The 19,501-nt window shown below is 35.5% G+C and overlaps 2 protein-coding genes across 2 annotated transcripts; one reads left to right on the top strand and one right to left on the bottom strand.

The window, feature by feature from the left end:
• Positions 1 to 442: 442 nt before the first annotated feature.
• On the top strand, positions 443 to 9,266 carry LOC132600438 (auxin response factor 4). Its single transcript, XM_060313612.1, has 12 exons — positions 443 to 1,547; positions 1,629 to 1,685; positions 2,630 to 2,815; positions 2,899 to 2,983; positions 3,051 to 3,141; positions 3,773 to 3,937; positions 5,552 to 5,671; positions 5,759 to 5,834; positions 7,020 to 7,185; positions 7,286 to 8,046; positions 8,130 to 8,320; positions 8,818 to 9,266. Exons 1-12 carry the CDS (start codon positions 1,215 to 1,217, stop codon positions 8,999 to 9,001), a joined length of 2,415 nt encoding a protein of 804 aa, XP_060169595.1. The 5' UTR covers positions 443 to 1,214; the 3' UTR covers positions 9,002 to 9,266.
• Positions 9,267 to 11,114: 1,848 nt separating this feature from the next.
• LOC132600439 (isovaleryl-CoA dehydrogenase, mitochondrial) lies at positions 11,115 to 19,501 on the bottom strand. Its single transcript, XM_060313613.1, has 15 exons — positions 19,302 to 19,501; positions 17,999 to 18,082; positions 17,857 to 17,914; positions 16,808 to 16,932; positions 16,678 to 16,722; positions 15,503 to 15,551; positions 15,215 to 15,324; positions 14,622 to 14,698; positions 14,402 to 14,452; positions 14,244 to 14,308; positions 12,482 to 12,636; positions 12,346 to 12,386; positions 12,195 to 12,249; positions 12,023 to 12,079; positions 11,115 to 11,443 (listed from the first exon to the last, which is right to left on the bottom strand). Exons 1-15 carry the CDS (start codon positions 19,416 to 19,418, stop codon positions 11,297 to 11,299), a joined length of 1,236 nt encoding a protein of 411 aa, XP_060169596.1. The 5' UTR covers positions 19,419 to 19,501; the 3' UTR covers positions 11,115 to 11,296.

Below are 19,501 nucleotides of genomic sequence, written 5' to 3' on the forward strand. Positions count from 1 at the left end.
CATTGTTAATTGCTTCAATGAAAATAAAGAAGCCCTTAAAATTATCCATACCTAGACTCATGGTAGAGCTTCATTTCATCTAAATTCTCGGCTGGCCGTTTCCAAATCGTCTATACATTTTAGAAAAAACAACAAAGTGTCAAACTCTTTAGCAAAATTCGGCTGCGATTCTCAGTTTGACTATAGATTTTCCCCCACAACTAATTATAGGACAAAAAATTTATCCTTCCCTTCCAAAATTAACAATTACATGAAAAAAATTAAGTAAAAATGGAATTAAAAAAAAAAAAGAATCAATACTGTGATTATGCTCCACATATATACTTTAAAAGGGAAAAAACAAAGAGAAAAAGGCAATGCAAAGCAAAAGACTAAAGAAAAATGGTTGATGAAGATGTGTGGGTTCTGTACTGTCTTTAACCTGTCCCCTCCACTCAACACAGTGTTGGGTCTATCTTAGTTTCTCAAAAAACAAAAAAAAGTTTAAAAAAAAAAAAAACAGTGTTTTGAGTCCAAAAGGGCACTAAGCTACATTGGCCTTTTTCTACTTTTGCTTCTGTAGCAACCTTAGCATTTGTCTATGTCTTCTGCTCCCTCTTCTCAGAACTGCAAATGGGGCACAAATCATACTTTGAATTTCTTGTTATTATTTGATACCCTCTACTTTTAAGCCTTTCATAAACATGACTTTCTTGGTCTTTTCTCTTCAATTTCTTTTCTTGTTCTTGCTTTAAAGACAACCCCTTTTCTTAAAATATTGTAGCATTTCTTGGTTCTGTTCAGTTTATTTTCCTCTTCTTGCTTTAAAGACAACCCCCCCCCCCCCCTTATTAGTATTTCCCAGCTTTGTGGCAAACACTTGACTACCATCTTCTCAACTTTTAATTTGCTTTTTCCCTGTTGCTTTGTTTGTTGTTGTAATGCTAAATTGATAACCAAAAAAAAAGAACCTTTTTTTGGGGTGTTTTATGTTCAATCTTGTTATTTGACTTCATTTTCAATTTTCTATTGCCCCTTTTCTTGTTGTTGTGCTTTATTGGTGTAATGCTAAACTAAAAAGAAAAAAAAAGAACCTTTTTTTGGGTTGTTTTATGTTCAATCTTGATATTTGGCTTCATTTCTCAATTTTCTATTACCCCTTTTCTTGTTGTTGTGTTTTGTTAGTGTAATGCTAAACTGAGAACAAAAAAAAAAAAAAGAACCATTTTTTTTTCATGGAAATTGATCTGAATGCATGTTGTAATGGTGAATGTGAGAAAGGGGGTTGTTGTGTTAATGTCAATTCGTCCACCACTACTTCTTCATGTTCATCAAATGCATCTTCATCTTCTTTACCTGTTCCTTCTTCAATTTACATGGAACTTTGGCATGCTTGTGCTGGTCCTTTAACTAGTTTACCCAAGAAAGGAAATGCAGTGGTTTATTTCCCTCAAGGACACGTGGAGGAAGCTGCTTCATCCTCTCCATTTCCACCTATCAAGATTGATTTCCCAACTTTTGGTCTTCACCCTCAGATCTTCTGTAGAGTTGAGGATGTTCAGTTGCTTGTAAGGACTTAATTTTTTGCCCCTTTTTAGATTAAAGTTTCTAGTAAGTACTTATAATATGTTTCTCTTTGTGTAAAACAGGCAAATAAGGAAAATGATGAGGTTTATACACAGCTCACTCTTCTACCTCTTCCAGAGGTAAGACCAGTTATTGTTTACATGTTCAATCTTGATGTCTTGCTGTTTTAGGTTCAAATTTTGAGTAAAGGTGTTAACTTTAGAGTGTTTAGCTGCTGTTTTTGTTCATTTATTTATCTTGTTTCACTTTAAGGGGTCTGTTTCAGTTCTTTCTACTTGAATTGGTCTTTGCTTTTAGTGTAATTTTCTTTTACATTGAAATAGACTGAGTACTTTTACTGTTCTATGTTCAATTTTTGGGTAAAGGTGTTAACTTTAGTGTGTTTAGCTGCTGTTTTTGTTCATTTATTTATCTGTTCCACTGTAAGGGGCCTTTTCCAGTTCTTTCTACTTGTATTGGTCTTTGTTTTTGGTGTAATTTTTTACATTGAGCTAGACTGAGTTCTTCAGGATATGTTTAATATTGATCTTTTACATTTCTATGTTCAATTTTTGAGTTTAAGGTGTTAACCTTAGCGCGTTTAGCTGCTGTTTTTGGTCATTTATTTACCTGGTTCCACTGTAAGCGGCCTTTTTCAGTTCTTTCTACTTGCATTGGTCTTTGTTTTTAGTAGGCGTTTGGCCGTTGATTCGAAATATTTTTCACTTTATTTGGAATTTATGAAGTTGGAGTTGAGGATGGAGTTGTGTTTGGTTATACTTTTTGCAAAGGATAGAATAAAGCACTTTATTTGGAATTTATGAAGGCGGAGTTGGAAACACTTCTCCCAATTTGGAATCCGAACTCCAGGTTGGATTTGGAAATCTTACAACCAAATACTGATTTTGAAATAAAGTGAAAATTATTCTGGAAAAAAAAATGAATAATTGTCATGGTCAAACGGCTTTGATATTTTGTTCCACTGTAAGGGGATTTTTCAGTATTTTCTACTTGAATTGGTATTTGTTTTTAGTTTTTACAATGAGCTAGACTGAGTTTTCCGTGATTTCATTGTACTTTCCAGTCAGTGGCTATAACCTTAGAAGGGAAAGAACATGAAGATTCGGGGACGGATGAGGAAGGGAATGGAGTTAATCCAGGGAAATCAGCTTCTCACATGTTCTGTAAAACGCTTACTGCTTCCGATACCAGTACCCATGGTGGCTTTTCAGTTCCCCGTCGAGCAGCTGAAGACTGTTTTCCCCCTCTGGTATGACTCCGAGATTGTTAGCTAATTGCTTGTAATTGTCTGGTAAATTTGCTTCTAACTTCGTGCAACATTATTAAATGTAGGATTATAAAGAACAAAGGCCCTCTCAGGAGCTGATTGCCAAGGATCTGCATGGAGTAGACTGGAAATTTCGTCACATTTATAGAGGTATTGACTTAAACATTTAGATACTTGCTCGGTCCGAGATATTTATGACTTGATGCTTTTCTTTCAGGCCAGCCAAGGCGACATCTGCTCACTACTGGATGGAGCATTTTTGTCAGCCAAAAGAATCTTGTCTCGGGGGACGCAGTTCTCTTCTTGAGGTATACATATCTTGACTCAATGATATTCTCAGAGTGGTTACTTTTAGGGGTCGTTTGGTTGCTGGTTAGGAAGGGAATTATTCATGTATTAAAACCAGCGCAACTAGTACCATGTTTGGTAGCATTAATTATAGTTGCTATGTATAAAGTTAATTACACACCATGTTTGGTAGCATTAATTATAGTTGCTATGTATAAAGCTAATTACACCAAGTGCGGTGTTTGGTTACCAGCTTACGATCCCGCATAACTAAAACATGTATAAGTTATGAGGGAATCTATGTATTATTTTATGCTGCATGGAAGATGGAATAACTAAACCCTACATAACTAATCCCTGCATAACTCTAACCAGCAACCAAACGACCCTTTAAGGAATTCAGGTACTAGAGCTCTTTGCCAATGAGCTTGAAAAGAGAATGAGGATGGAAAATGAACAACATGAAAAAATCAACTCATTGTGCTGGTAAGCTAGCAAAATCATTAGGTCCAACTCCTAGGGTTTCAGTATGTCATAATGACCAGTTAGGACGTGAATGCCAAGATTTTAATTGATCTGCTATTCAACTTTTGAAGCTTGTTCAGTCGCAATATTTTTTGTTTTATTCAAGTAGTTCAACGATCTTTGTAGGGGAGAAGGTGGAGATCTCAGACTGGGAATAAGAAGAGCTGCTAGACCTAGAAATAGACTTCCTGAATCGATAATCAAAAGTCAATATCCTGGTTCTGATGTACTTTCGTCAGTTGCTACTGCTGTATCAGCGAAGAGCACATTCCATGTCTTCTATAGCCCAAGGTATGTCGCTAAATATCTACGATTCTCTGTTTAGTTTTTTCCCTATTTACATGGTAAAATATGTGGCAATATCCCACGTCCATACATCTTTCACTATTTTGGGGCTGTATGATGTTAATGAGATTTGATACACGCGCCTTAGATTTTAATTGCATTTAATTCATGAAGGCATAAGCAGATTTGCTTAGCTTGAAGGCAAGATCAGTATTATTAGAAGATATGCTTAGCTTTAAGGAAACAGTTGCTGTAGGAGTAAAGTCGTACTGCTTACTGTCAAACTTGGGAACTAAACTAGTGTTGATGTCATGAAGTTTCAATCCAGGAAGAATATTATATTAACTTTATTTAACATAGAGGTGCTTTTGAAAAATCTAAACTAAGCTGATTCTGGGTGGTACTACTTGTAATCATGTTGCCGCTTAGATGTTTGTAATTACTTGAAAAGGTCATCTCAGAATGAAGTATGGGTTAGTGTTAAATTTTATTTTAATTTCTTGAAGTAAGTATTCAGTGGCGACGACGGTATAAGTGAGATAACAGTGCAACATCAGTGATTATAGTCATTGCTAAAAATTATTGTGTTGTTTTAGTAAATTTGGCTCTATCATAATCTACCTTTATTCTTTTTGTCAATTGTTCCTAGATTGAGGCGCAACTAGTGACTTCCTTTCAGTTATGTGGCATCAGCTGCAGAACAAAATGTGATGTAACAAAAAAGAGTACCCAAGTATTTTGATCCAAAATCTATCTATGCAGTGATCTTTCTGTTTGTTAAAGTGTTAATCACCTTCCAACTAATAATCCTCTGATTCTGAATTTCAGGTGTCAGATGAAAAATATTAGTTGAGAGAGTGTCAGATGAAAAATATTAGTTGAGAGACAAGTTAGACTCGTTCTTTTAGACTGAGTGATTCAGATGTGTATGTCTTTCTATGCAAATGTGGTGCATGTATGCTCTAGTGGCTCGTATGTAGTAGGTTTTCCTAGTAGATCAATCCTATGAAAGCAACTAGTCTACGCTGCTGGTTCGTTTTTCCATGTTTAGCATCTAAAGCAATCAAAGGAATAAAAGACGATCTTGAGTTGGTGAAAATCTTGCACTAAATCCACTAGTGAAATATCTCTATCCTATCTTGTATATAACTATGCTTCTTTAGAATATCTAATGGTGTAGCTCGTTATTCTCTGGAATTTATGAAATGCAGCTGTTTCCTTTTGGTTAAATTGTTTACTTTTGTGTCTTTCTTTGACCTCTGAAAATTCAGACTTAAGAATTAATATCAATAGGTAAAACCGTTGACAATATGGAAGGGTTGATTCAATTAAGAAGATGTGAAAAAGCATTCTTTCTACTGCTTCCTTCAATTCATGTGTGTTTCAAGCAGAGTTTTGTCCTGATTATGAAACCGTTTATTTCCCAAGGATTAAGGAACAACAAAGAATTATACGTGATATTTAAGAAAATAATCCGATGGACGAAAAAGTCTAATATCAAAGTGTGATGTTTATTCTATAGTTCACTTTTGCAGCTTGCTGCAGTTCGTATCATGAATTTTCTGGATATTTATTGCTTTTGTTATGCTATGTAGATCATTAAGTTTTCTTATAATGTAGGGCAAGTCATGCTGATTTTGTTGTACCTTACCAAAAGTACGTGAAAGCCATCAGCAGTCGGATTCCTATTGGGACAAGATTTAAAATGAGATTTGATTTGGATGATTCACCTGAAAGAAGGTACTTATATCCTTACCAAATCAAAGAGTATGCTTTTCCATGCAGAAGGTTTCTGTTGTAATAAAAACTTTCCACCACTGCATGCAGGTACAGCGGCGTAGTGACTGGGATAAGTGATATGGATCCCTTTAGATGGCCCAACTCAAAATGGAGATGCTTGATGGTACTCCTAGCATATAGTTATCATTCTGTTGTCTTTTTGAAGTTGTTACGCTCAACCTATCACTTCATGTTTTTGAATAAGTTGGAACTTGTTCCTCTAATTATCTTAGGGTGACTGTCATGCTTCCTTGCTATTTGCAAAAGCCTTTAGGCGTGTTTGGTACGAAGGAATATCTTTTCCTGGTAAATAAGTTGTTTTTATTTTTTATATTCTGGTCTTCGATAAGTAGAAAATATTGTCCCAAAAGTATTTATATATAATCTATTTAAACACTATAGGGGATTGGGGGGGGGGGGGGGGGGTGGAGGACGTGGAGGAGTATGGAACTTGTAGTCATTTTCCTATAGGAAATTTTTCCCACAATTTTTGACCAACCAAACATTCTACATTAGAAATATATTTTCTGAAAAATGTTTTCCTCTATACCAAGAGCCTGTTTGGATGGGCTTATGCCTATAAGCTGCAAACAGCTTATAAGCTAAAAAAAATAAGTTGGGGTAGTCTAACTTATTTTTTTTGGCTTATAAGCTGAAAAGCTGTTTTCAGCTTATAAGCTGCTTCAGATAAGCTAAGTCAAATGGGCCCAATTATTTTTTTGAGCTTATTTTAAGCACAAAATGACTTTAAGCTGGCCAGCCAAACACTAAAAAAAGCTGAAAACAGCTTATAAGCAACTTATAAGCCAAATCCAAACGGGCTCCAAACCCACCCTTTATGTTCTTGAATTTTGTGGCTGTGTTACCTTGTTAGTTGTATCCTCTTTATCAAGACTTAGATCAGATTTAATTAGGGGTCTTGTAACAAACTAACACATAAATCTGCTGGTTGAATACCACTAGGAACACTTAAAGGACACTCAGGAATCAGGATCGTATGTTCTTTGGTTTTATTGAATTAAAAGGTCATAAAAATTGACGATAACATGAATAATGCGGTAATGCCTGATAAATTTTTCTCTTGTCGGCGGTAACTATAGTTAGAAACTGCTAAATGCTCAGGTGTGGTAAGATGCTCAATAGATTTTTCTTGTCAAGACTGATAAAGTTTGCTATATCACCATGACATTCATGTTTTGCATATCTTGAGCTATATTCTACGCAACCAAAACTGTTACAATAAGTATAGTGGCCATTAAGCAACTTGTAAACTTTTTGATGTAAGTGCCTATGCCATCAACTTTAATAGGTCAGATGGGATGATGATATAATGAGTAATCATCAAGAACGGGTTTCTCCTTGGGAAATTGATTCTTCAGTTTCCTTACCACCACTGAGCATTCAGTCCTCTCCAAGACTGAAGAAACTTCGGACTAGTCAGCAGGCACCATTAGTACTGGACAGCCATTCTGCTGGTATTTATCCAACTTTTCTAAACAAAGTTTGTAATATGTTATCATTATGTCGTGATTTCACTAAAGTTCTCTTTCTTTTCCCTTTTTGTTATTTTGTCAGGAGGGAGTGCTCTTTTAGATTTTGAGGAGTCGGTAAGATCCTCCAAGGTCTTGCAAGGTCAAGAAAATTTAGGTCTGATATCACCTCCCTATGGATGTGATAAAACAGTCCGCCCACTGGATTTCGAGCTGCAAAGTGTAGCTCGTCACAATCACAATCACAATCACAATCTCATGCCGAATGGTATAGAGAACATAATTGTTGGTGACTTTGTGAAAACTCAGCCTCCAACTACCTACACAGGCTTTCTGGAATCCAATAGGTTTCCAAAGGTCTTGCAAGGTCAAGAAATTTGCTCGTTAAGATCCCTTACTGGAAAAAGTGATGTTAACTTTGGTGCTTGGGGAAAATCTGAATTTGGTTGCAATGTTTTTGGCACGTATCAGAGGCCGAAAGCCAATTTCTATCCTCTCGCTTCTGAAGGGGCAAGGAATATGTTTTTACCTTACAATGCTATGTATAGAGCCGGACAAGATCCTGTGGTGCACTCGTACATTACTAATTTCCAAAGAGAAAATCCTACCTTGAATCAGAATTCAATCCAAAATGTGGTTAGGAGGGAAGAAGGCGGGATGCCGAAGTTTGGAAATGAGCAGAGGCCGCTCGAGATGTCTAAAGTGTCTATTCCCGAGCCCCATTTCAAGAATGAGAACGGTGACTCCTTAAATGCACAGGCTTCATGTAAACTGTTTGGCTTTTCCTTGACAAAAGAACCATCTACTCCTAGCTCACAGAGTTCTGGTAAGAGGAGCTGTACAAAGGTAAGCTTCGATAAGTGCATGTAGCCGATTGGAACTTTTTTCCACTTTAGACTCTATTGCTAATAATTAATAAAATGGTGTAGGTTCACAAACAAGGCAGTTTGGTTGGACGCGCCCTCGATCTCTCAAGATTAAATGGCTATGACGACTTGTTGGTTGAGTTGGAAAGGCTTTTCAACATGGAAGACCTCTTAAGAGATCCCAACAAGGGGTGGCGAATCTTGTATACCGACAGTGAGAATGACATGATGGTTGTCGGAGACGATCCGTGGCAGTAAGTCCCTTTTCATGCATTTGAGTTCTCGTCGCTGTCTCAATTGTTTGATGCTATTTTCAAAAAATATTAGTTTTGATTGATTAATGCATATGAATCGTGAGAACCACACAAGTTTTGCTTCTGATTAACTTCTCGAGATATGGATATTCCGCTAACCTCCAACAGAATCCGAGTTTCCTTTTACTTTTCTTCGATACTGATTGTCTCCTTCACACCTCCCCCCCCCCCCCCCCCCCCCCCCCCAATAGTGTTTGACTAGATTATGTTCAAAAGCTTTTGGGATAATATTTTCTACTTTCCAAACACAAGAAAATAAGTGGAAAAAAAAAAAACACTTATCTTCCCGGAAAACATTTTCCTTCATACCAAACACCCTAAATTAGAACTTGTTATTTTGCAACTTCTGCCAAGCAGAGGGGGAAAAAGTAAAGTTTCCCTTGATAGGCCGATTCGCGTATTAGTGACTCGGGTACCTTCTAAATGATTTTTTGCAGTGAGTTCTGTGAGGTAGTATCTAAGATCCACATATACACTCAAGAAGAAGTGGAGAAAATGACTATTGAAGGGATCAGTGATGACACTCAAAGTTGTTTGGAGGAGGCACCAGCAGTTATGGATGTCTCAAAGTCTTCATCAGTTGGCCAGCCTGATTCTTCTCCAACTGTAATCAGGATTTGAATAAAAGCTGATTATCTATGAATGGTCATGCTTTGTTATGTTAAGTGATATATGTGATAATACTACTCTACCTACTAGATGTTGTTTATGTTAAATAAATTGTTGTCCCTCTAGTCAACATGCAAGTTATTTTGGAACTTGGAAGTATGTTTTCAACTACAATGGGAGCTTGTAAGGGATAAAAGTATGTGGTGACTCATAAGCCATTATAACTCTAAATTCTGGTTATGCTTCACTATGTATAATATTGAACACTGTATGAATACCCCTACTCTGCCCCCCCCCAACTCAAGTTATGTCTTCAGCGTTAATTTCAGCAAGTCGTTGGGGAATGTCGGAATTTGAGCAGGGAGGCCATGGCTCTCGATATACACTGGTCGAAAACTCTTTTTGTTTTTTCTTTTTTATCAAGCCTTTTTCTATAAAATGTATGGCAATTCTGCCAAAGTGGAGACTTTGACCGAATGAATAGGGGTCAAGTGATAGACATTTCTTGAGGAAGAGAATCCAGGATGAACGGTTTTTTCATTCGCTATGAGATATCAATGAATTGAGAAGGAATGTGGGTTATTTTTGTTGGAGTTTGGAGCATTTTAATATTGAAGTAATATTTTCCATGACTTCTCATTTGTTAAAAGATAAAGAGGTGATATGATGGTGTTAGTACATCCTATAATTTCAACTTGTGCAATATTTGTTTGAATCATGAGATATGGTGAGCTAGTATATCCGGGCAATTTGCAGGATTGCCCTTCGCTGGGGTGGTCTTTAATTTTTACCCCTCAAAATGGTGGTCTTTAAATTTTGCCCTTCAGGCAGAAATTCTGCTTTGACAATTTTTTTTTTTTTACTGAGTTGGGGTTCGAAGTTCGAACCCATAATCTTGGGGTGTTAGGCAAAGGGCAAAACTTAAAACCATTAATTTGAAGGACAAAAATTAAAGACCACCCCAAAGGAAGGGCAATCCGCGCAAAAAGAAGAATATATCTAAGAGGACAAATAAAGAATGTCAATTTTGGCATCCAGTCTGAATTTTCTTAAGGATAGTGAGCTATTCGAGTCTTTATTTGAAGATTCTTTCTAAAGTATCATTGTTGTGATGTACATAAGTACATTGCAAATATCACCAACAATGACACTAAAAAGATAAAAGAAGAAAAACATTATCTTTCTAGTTTAAAACTTCATACAATCAGTTTTTTTTAAAACCAGCATACTTAATGAAAATGGTGTTTTTCCAATTACTTTTTGAGGGGAAAAGCGTTGGTTGTTACTTGTTAGTGCCATCTAATGCCTACCTAGATTGGACTGGTAGTGGCAATAGGTACTATATAAAACACCACAAATATGTAGCCTTTTTATTTGAATATTTTAATGAAGTGGATCAGCAATAACAACCCCATGGATTTTTTATTGGCACTCCAGCTATAAAAGCACTAAAAACTAATTTTCATAGGTTATCCCCATTACAATTCTCTGCTGCCAAACAACATAATTAGGCTATAATCATAATAAGTTCGGTGTCGATTATAAAACAACGTAATTGCGCCTTATCTTAATCCAAATAATTTGGGACCGACTCTATGACCGACCCTATGAATCTCATTGAAAAACAAAGAAAGAAAAAACTAAACAAAATTCTTTATTTTCCAAACAAAAAAAATAGTACTTTGCTACAAATTGTTATTTGATTGTTTAGTACTTTGAGCCGAAGATATATCGAAAACAACATCACTACCTTCACAAAGTAGGGATAAAATCTATATCGAAAACAACATCACTACCTTCACAAAGTAGGGATAAAATCTATGTACACTCTACCCTCCCCAGACCCCATTTGGTAGAATCATACTAGGTATGTTGTTATAGTACTTTGCACCATTTCTAGAATTTCTAGAGCTCGTCACAAAAATTAAATGCAGAGCTAGTCAAGGAATCCTAGATTGTTTTCAAGCTACTGAAAATTAAATCCTTGAAAAATAGAATTCAGAGCTTGTCAAGGATTCAATTTTCAGTAGAAAACAATCTATGATGGTTATAACTAAGTGCATGCACCGTTTTAGAGCAAGTTTTTCCAAAATGCCATCCACATTTCTCAGACTGCAAGTGGGAGTACACTTGAAATAATGGCTTTCTTCCCCAATGGACAAATTAATACATTGTTCATACACAAAACTAAAGGGAATAACTTATTTTTTTCTTTTGTTCCAAATGAAAAAAAAAGCGGGGAAGGGGGAGGGTCAATTTGTGCCGCTATTTTCTCTACGAGCTCGAGAAAGCATCTACACATCGATGTCATTGTTCTTTAAAGAGTTCACGGCCTATTATCATTCTTCTGATCTCGCTTGTGCCTGCTCCAATCTCATACAGTTTGGCATCTCGAAGAAGACGTCCAGTCGGGTACTCATTCACGTAGCCATTTCCTCCAAGGCACTGAATAGCCTGCATCACGCGCAACAATCTCATAAGCATATCACCTTTCCTACTTCTCATAAGCATATCACCTTTCCTACTAAATTTTTGATAACCGAGACATTCCCTCCGAAACTCGGTGGATATTGGCTCTGTTCCTCTACCCTGTCATCATTCCTACTAAATGCTAGAAGCTTTTGTGCCTTCAAATCCACTAAAACATATTGACATTACCAGAATAAGACAACAAAGATATTTGTGAAGACTCCGCTGTCTGCTAGCGGATTTTTCAAGAAGTGACTATCCTTTTCAGTATATTATTGAACCAATAAGAAATAACAGAAGTTACAAACTAAGGGTGACACATATGAACTGACTGCCTATGGGTAGGGACGAAGCTATAAGCTTGTCTACGGGTTTGCCAGAACCAAGTAGCTTCGGCCAGAATCTGTATTTGTATTTAAAAATACACTTAATATGTATAAATAATTTATCCAGAACCTAGTAAGCTATCGTTTCTAGAATTCAGAGCCCATAAACTTAAAATCCTAACTCCGCCTCTACCTATGGGTGAAGATTTAATTAGCAGAAAGGAATAAAGTTTCTCACCTGAAGAGCAACTTGGGTTGCTCTTTCAGCAGCGGAGAGTATAACACCAGCACAATCCTAAACAAACATAAGTGAACGCATGTTAAGTTCAAAGGGAAAGGATGTTTTAGCTTTTTTAAAGTTAAAAAACTACATCAAGAAGAAAACAAACGCAAATTTCTAGTGCAAGGACCTTCGTACTGATCGTCCCGCTGTCACATTCCCTTGCAACTGAATAGAGATAAGATCTGTTGTGAACCATGAAAAAGAAAAAGCACATGATATTATTGATCCGATCAGCCAACAAAATAAAATAATATGTATGACAAGAACGAACAACAGACCTTGAGGATTGCAAAGACGTGTACATGTCAGCAACTTTTCCCTATGTTTTCAGGTCAATAGGCAAGATAATTTTAGAATTTTGACAAACAAGGAACAGCAACTATAGATATAATTGTCCAGAAGGCAGTTAAGCACCTGTACAAATTGAAATTCTCCAATCGGCCGCCCAAATTGTTCTCGTTGTCTAATATAGGGAAGAACAACATCGAGACAAGCTTGCATAATTCCAACAGGACCAGACGCCAAAACGAGTCTTTCCAAATCAAGCCCGGACATCAGAACATAAACTCCTGAAGCAGTAAAAAAAGCTTTTTTGTGAGAGAGATGCAATCAAACCTCTCTATAATAGCGTAGTTTGACTTGATATTTTTTGGCTACTATAGGGAAATCTTGTTAGATAAAACATATAATATAACATAATATGAAAAATAGGTTCCAAGAAAAACTTGGCGATTATAGTAATTGTTATAGAGGATGGCTATTATAGAGAAGTTTGACTGTAGTACCAGTGTTGTCTCACTTAGCTTATACCAAAATTTCACTCCTCATATACCTCAAGTGTGACATTATGATGATTGAAGTATTACAAAAGGGACTAGGAACCAAAAATAACTTCAACGGAAGTCATTGCAAAAGCCTACAATCTATGCAGACTTAACGAAGAAAACAAATACTCCCATTTTAATCTACGGAAAAGGCTAAACTATGCCATCGAACTATCGGAAATGGCTCATTTATGCCACTCGTCAATAGTTTGGCTCATTTATGCCATTGAACTATCAGAAATGGCTCATTTATGCCACTCATCAATAGTTTGACTCATTTATGTCATCGCCCGTTACCAAAATGACTCATCCATGCCTTTTTTCATTAACGCCGGTTTTACAATACCAGATATTATACGTGGCCTCCAACTAGATTATGGTTGTGGGTGGGTAGGGTGTATGGGTCGAATTTTTTATTAATTTGGTATTTAAAATTGGGCTGGTTTAATTAAACGACATAGACCTCTAATTCGAGGCCACGTGTCATATCTGGTATTATAAAACCGGCGTTAATGAAAAATTGCATGAATGAGTCATTTTGGTAACGGTGATGGCATAAATGATCCAAACTATTGATGAGTGGCATAAATGAACCATTTCCAATAGTTTGATGACATAAATGAGCCAAACTATTGATGAGTGGCATAAATGAGCCATTCCCGATAGTTCGATGGCATTGAGCCTTTTCCGTTTAATCTATATGATGGTGTTTGACTAGGCAAAAAGTTTAAGGTGTTCATTTTGACTTACATATATATTAATAGTGGATGATATTAGTAAAGTATTAGTAGAAAAGTTAGTTTGATAAAAGAAAATATCATATCAAAGTTTAAATTTGAATAATTGGATTCTGGGAAATTTGGAATATTGATAGAAATGAAATGGTTTTGAACATTTTGAAACATTCCAAAATAGAAAGAGTGTCCCGTAAATTGAAATAAAACGAGTAGATGCAAAAGAATCCGCATACACATTACCAGCTAGTTTGGGTTAAAGCTTACTAATGTTGGTTATACTTATACTAGGTCTGGTGTAACACTGAGTTTGGTTATACCTATACATAAAAATTTAGACAAATATTGTGCAACTCTAAGGTTAAACCTTCTTTAGCATAAGCCATATTAAAAACAAGAATTAGACAAATCCTGCTTTCGCTTTGCTTGAAAACTTCAGTAGCTCATCAGATCACCCCTTTCAAGTGTTTACCCTGCTTTTCTCGGATTCTCAAATACTTGCTCAGTTAGGTAAGGTCTCTCAGTATTTTGCTTTCAATACCGAAAATGGAAGTAAGGTGTTACATTAGTGATGGACCAAAATAAGGCAAGATATTTAGGACAAAACAGAATTCCTACCTTTTCCTATTTGACCCAGAACATTTTCTTCAGGAACAAAACAGTTCTCGAACACAAGCTCACATCTACGGTTAAGAGAAAATTTATTAGGCTACCTTCAGCATAGTAATGCAAAATGTAAATCCAAACAGAGAAACACTCGGGCAAGATGTACATACGTATCACTTCCTCGCATCCCAAGTTTGTCTAATTTCTGGGCGGTAGAGAATCTGCATATTCAGTTAATAAGAAGAATAAGCATGTTTCGAGCTCATTGGGATATCTAGTATTTTTATTATAATTACACCATACTTTACTATTTGCAAGAAAAATAGTAAAGAGTAAGTATTTTCTCTCATTTTTCATTTCTTCCAAGTAATATCAGTACAGGGTGCGTACCCTTTCATTCCCTTCTCGATAAGGAATGCTGTGATTCCTTTTGAACCAGCTGAGACATCTGTCTTTGCATAAATAACCTGATCCAGAAATAGATTTTCATAAATGAACCTTAAAATTGAATTCCCATTCAGAATAAGACCAGAAATAAAAATTCCAACTAAACAAAGATAACAATTGGCCAAAAGGATGTGTGAAAATGGCAAATGGCTATTTATAAAGCCAAGTTTAACAGCGAAGACGAGAAAATTTTGTAAAAGTGAAGAGTATATAGACTTTTGCAGGTGCATAATTAGTATGTTTCAGAAGCAACTTTTCAATAACTAATCCAATTAAATTCGTTGACAACAATTTAGTTTTTAAGTAATGTTGGAACAAGTTATTGGCCCTTAAACATTGTAAACAAATTATCCATTGCTGCTGTGATTGCAGATGTGCTGCTCGAAAGAAACTAGACAGTCTGTCTTACAAAATCAACAGTCAATAATCAAATCTGGATAAGTGATTCTGTAGAAAAGCTTTTACAAGCTATCTCTATTTAGCTGATCAACAGACAAACCGAATAAAATTAAGGAGAGAAACATTAAAAGAAGTACCAATGTCTGAGCCGTTGGACCATTTGTGCACCACATTTTATTTCCATTCAGAACATAACCACCCTCAACACGTTCAGCTTTGCACTTCATGCCAACAACATCTGACCCAGCTGAACCATGAAAACAGAACTATTTAGTGACACTACAACACATAAAATCACGAGCCTTTTCCTCACTCGTAACACCGGACCAACTTTCCGCTCAAAGAAAAAGGAAATGGAGAATTAGCATCCAAAAATAATATGATAATGAGAGACATAAAATTGAAATTGAATTAACAGTAGTTACCATTAGGTTCACTCATAGCTAGAGCCCCCACATGCTCACCACTGATTAGCTGCACCAATCAAGTCATAACAGAGTTAGCCACAAATGTTAGCCATTCAGACACTTTATTTTAAAAAGGGATCACATCAACAGAACACAGATGCTAAAATAATGCTCCACTTTTGTTGCACCCCTACATTTAAAGCCAAACCCTTGAGCAAGGGCAAATGGGACCAAGTGAAAGCCGGAATAAGTTTGGGCTATATTTGAGCAAAAGAAAGCTCAACTTGCTCTTAGTACAACTTCTTAAAGGGAAGATTACTCTACTAAATTTATTTCCAACCAAATGAATAAATGTCCTCTATAACTCGAAGCCCACATCTTTCCCGGTGTTCTAAGTTATAGATCCATATAAGGTGCTAGATTAAAAAGTCTTAGAGTTCATAACTGTAATTTATTGGTGTTATTCATTTGGTGTCACGTGATTTCTGCCATTTATCATTTGAGCTGATCCTAATTATATAATCCAGTTCAGAAAATCTTTAGAGAAAACCCAACTAAGTTGTGGATGCTGTTGATGACTTGTAAGAAATTATATACTAAGTATTTGAAGCTTTGGTAAGTTAGTTTATTCACATACCCAGTTCTTCACTAATCACGCTTGTGCCATTACTATGTGAAGTTGTTGAGTGCGTATAACTATGGCCTACCTTGGGCAAAAATTTTACTCACTCCAACATCTGTTTTTTTGCTGATAAACCACCAATTCCAACACTGTCAATAAATCTAGACTATGGATCCACCAGCAAAGATTTGAAGCACTTATGAGTTATATTTTGGTGAATCATGATAACGTAAAGGAATAAAAAATTAAAAAGAACTTTCATGAGACTCCAAAAATTGTGCTGATAATAGCATGTCGGAACCGATAAATTTGATAGGATTTGTGTAGGACAGGAGTAAGCTCAATGATAAAACACAAATAATATAACGGAGAATTTTGTGACATGAATAATTTCCTCTTCCAATAATCAGATGATTTTCTGAAAGAGATGACGTGATTTTTGGTTCATTTAATATTGAAGGGTAGTCTATTGAAGATCACAGATGTCAATCACCTATACTGGAAAAAACATAGTAGCTGGAAGGAAATGTAAATATACAACTGGAAACAAAATGTGATGGTGGAAGAAAACCTTTGGTAGATACTTTTGCTTCTGCTCATGGGTTCCATTTCTAACCTACAAAATCATCAGTATTTGTTAATTATTAGGCACTCAGCACGAAGAGACTGCCTATATATAACTTGAGTTGTAAAACAGTTACCAACTGATTAATGCATAGGTTCGTGTGGGCACCATAAGATAGGCCAACTGACCCCGATGCTCGACTAATCTCTTCCATGGCTATGCAGTGATACAGATAACCAAGGCCAAGTCCTCCATATTCCTCTACACAGACAAAAAAAAAAAAAGCAATCTCAGACAAAAAACTTTTGGGTCTGTCAGTTGGCAAATTCCAGTCTATAAAGGCATTTCATAGCTAAAGGAAGAAGAAGATCTGAAAGTCCTGTACTGCTTAAATGTTAAAACCGGGAAAAGAAAGGAAAGGAACTCTCAAAACATATGGGATACCAATTTCCTACGTCAAAAGGAAAACAGTATCCCTTTAGAGATATGACGCATACTATTAGCTATATGCTTCTGCTACCCAAAGAGAGTAAGATAGAGTCCTTTGTCTAACATAAGTGAACAAATCAAAATCAATTCCCACAAGATACGTGATTGGAAAACTATCCTGATTGAAGCCGTATCAAGACATCAGGAGATTCAGCTTATTTTACGTGAACCTAACTCCTCTCACAGATTTTAAGCATATTGAAGCTCATGATCACTAAAACACTGTACCCTAATCTAGTTTGAAATTTCCAATTACATTGGTAACCGATGAAAGCCTTATTCTCAGTAGTGATTCAGTGCTAGATTGATCAATGACGGAACAAACACAAATTTTTACAACAGCTTTTTTGTACACATTCAATTGACTGGCATCATACTATCTTCAACCATTTTCCACCATGGCGAATGGTTAAAGCATCCCATTCATAATTGGTGAATTAGTAGGTTCAGATCCTATTAGATGCACGCCAATGAGACTGCCTCATAAATTCAATTCAAGGGCAAATCCATTTCCTATATTTTTTACTATAATGATTATATCAATATCACCTTTCCCCAGAGCATGGACAAGTTGATCAAGTTACATGAAATAAAAGAACTGACAAGTGACAGTTAATTCCCAGTAAAGTCCAGGTCATTTCATGGCTAGCTTGGCCCACATCAAAATCAACAAAAAGACTATGATCAAAGGCTTACCTGGCACTGTAATACCGTGGAGATTAAAATCTCCCATTAATTTCCACAAATTAACATCCTGATATGACAAGAACAGAGGTTTAAATGCCAGTTTTTGTGTTCATAGAACACTTCAGACAAAAAGAGCGAATATAGCACATACCTGAGGGAAATAATTCGTTTTATCTATTTTTTCAGCATGGGGGGCAATATTTTCTTGAGCAAATTGTGCCACACTTTCTTTAAACTGTAAATTTACAAATGGAAGAGTTAGAGAACTGCCATAGTGCATTTCACAAACAGAATGCATTCACATGTGATACAATTAAAAATATTGCCTTGAAGTAAAACATACTCCATACTAGCTTAAGAGAAATGGGAAAAAAAATCAATGCTAAAGCCAACCTTTTTTTCACAGGGGGAGCAATAGTCGCCGCCCGTTTGGCCATAAAAAAATTTCACTTTTTTCCTGAAAACGTTTTCACTTTATTTGGAAATCAACGTTTGGCCATGGAAATTCCAAATACAACCAAATATTCTTTGCAAAAACTATAACCAAACACAACTCTATCTTCAACTCCAACTCCAAAATACCAAATAAAGTGAAAAATATTTGATTTTCATCGCCAAACGCCTACTTAGATAGTGGCACAAAAGTAGAAACGTCTTGAAATAAAAACACAACGAATCATCCATACAACTTGATAGTCGATAACATCATTTCATAAATCATTCCACATTCTAGAGCATCACATATCACTATGCAAACCAAGAGTAACAGAGATCAAAGAAAAAAAAAATCAAAATTGCTACAAAGGCCCCCAAAATGAAAAAAAAAAAAAAAAAGGTCTTCACTAAAATCTGCAAGAAGACTACTAAATTCAGAATTAATTACCTAAAACAAATACTTTCACAAACTAAGTCACAAAACCAGAAGTTACCAAACTCAGTGCTAAAACCTATTAATAGGCAAATTTATTTACCTAACCCAAATATAGAAAATTGTACTACTAGGTTAATAGCTACCCTAAAAATACTTAAATTATAAAGAGCCTTTTTACTAAATAACTATATTAGCAACTATATCAACATGCAAAAAATTATAACTTCATTTATATACATAACCAAAAAAAAAAAAAAAACAGTTTTTCTTTACTAGGTTAATAGCTAGCCTAAAAATAGCTAAAATTACAATGAACACTTTTAATAAATAAAGAAGAACACTGATTGTAATAGGTTGATAAAAACTGTAAAAACAATCCAATTAAATGGGTATAGAAGAAATTGAAGTAAATATTAATTATGATTTGATTCACAACTATAATTACATGCAAATAATTGTAAACTTCATTGATATAAAAAAAAATAAAAAAATTAACAGATGGGTTAATTGCTAGCCTAAAAATAGTTAAATTATGATGGGACTAAAGTGTAAATAATTGATAATAAGAAATGAAAAAATTGACCTGTTTTTGTGTATCATCAAACAGTAAAGAAGTTGTAAACTTAGCAAATTGTGGTTGTTGATTGTTGATTCTGAATAAAGCAGATTTCAAAGACCTTACTGCAAACAATTTATGCATTTCTTATATGGTAATAATAATAATAATTAATATACCAATATTTTTATTTTTATTTATTTTGTTGAAAATGGAAGAGCAAAGTG

The sequence above is a fragment of the Lycium barbarum genome, chromosome 6, assembly GCF_019175385.1.
Source record: "Lycium barbarum isolate Lr01 chromosome 6, ASM1917538v2, whole genome shotgun sequence".
NCBI lineage: Eukaryota > Viridiplantae > Streptophyta > Magnoliopsida > Solanales > Solanaceae > Lycium > Lycium barbarum.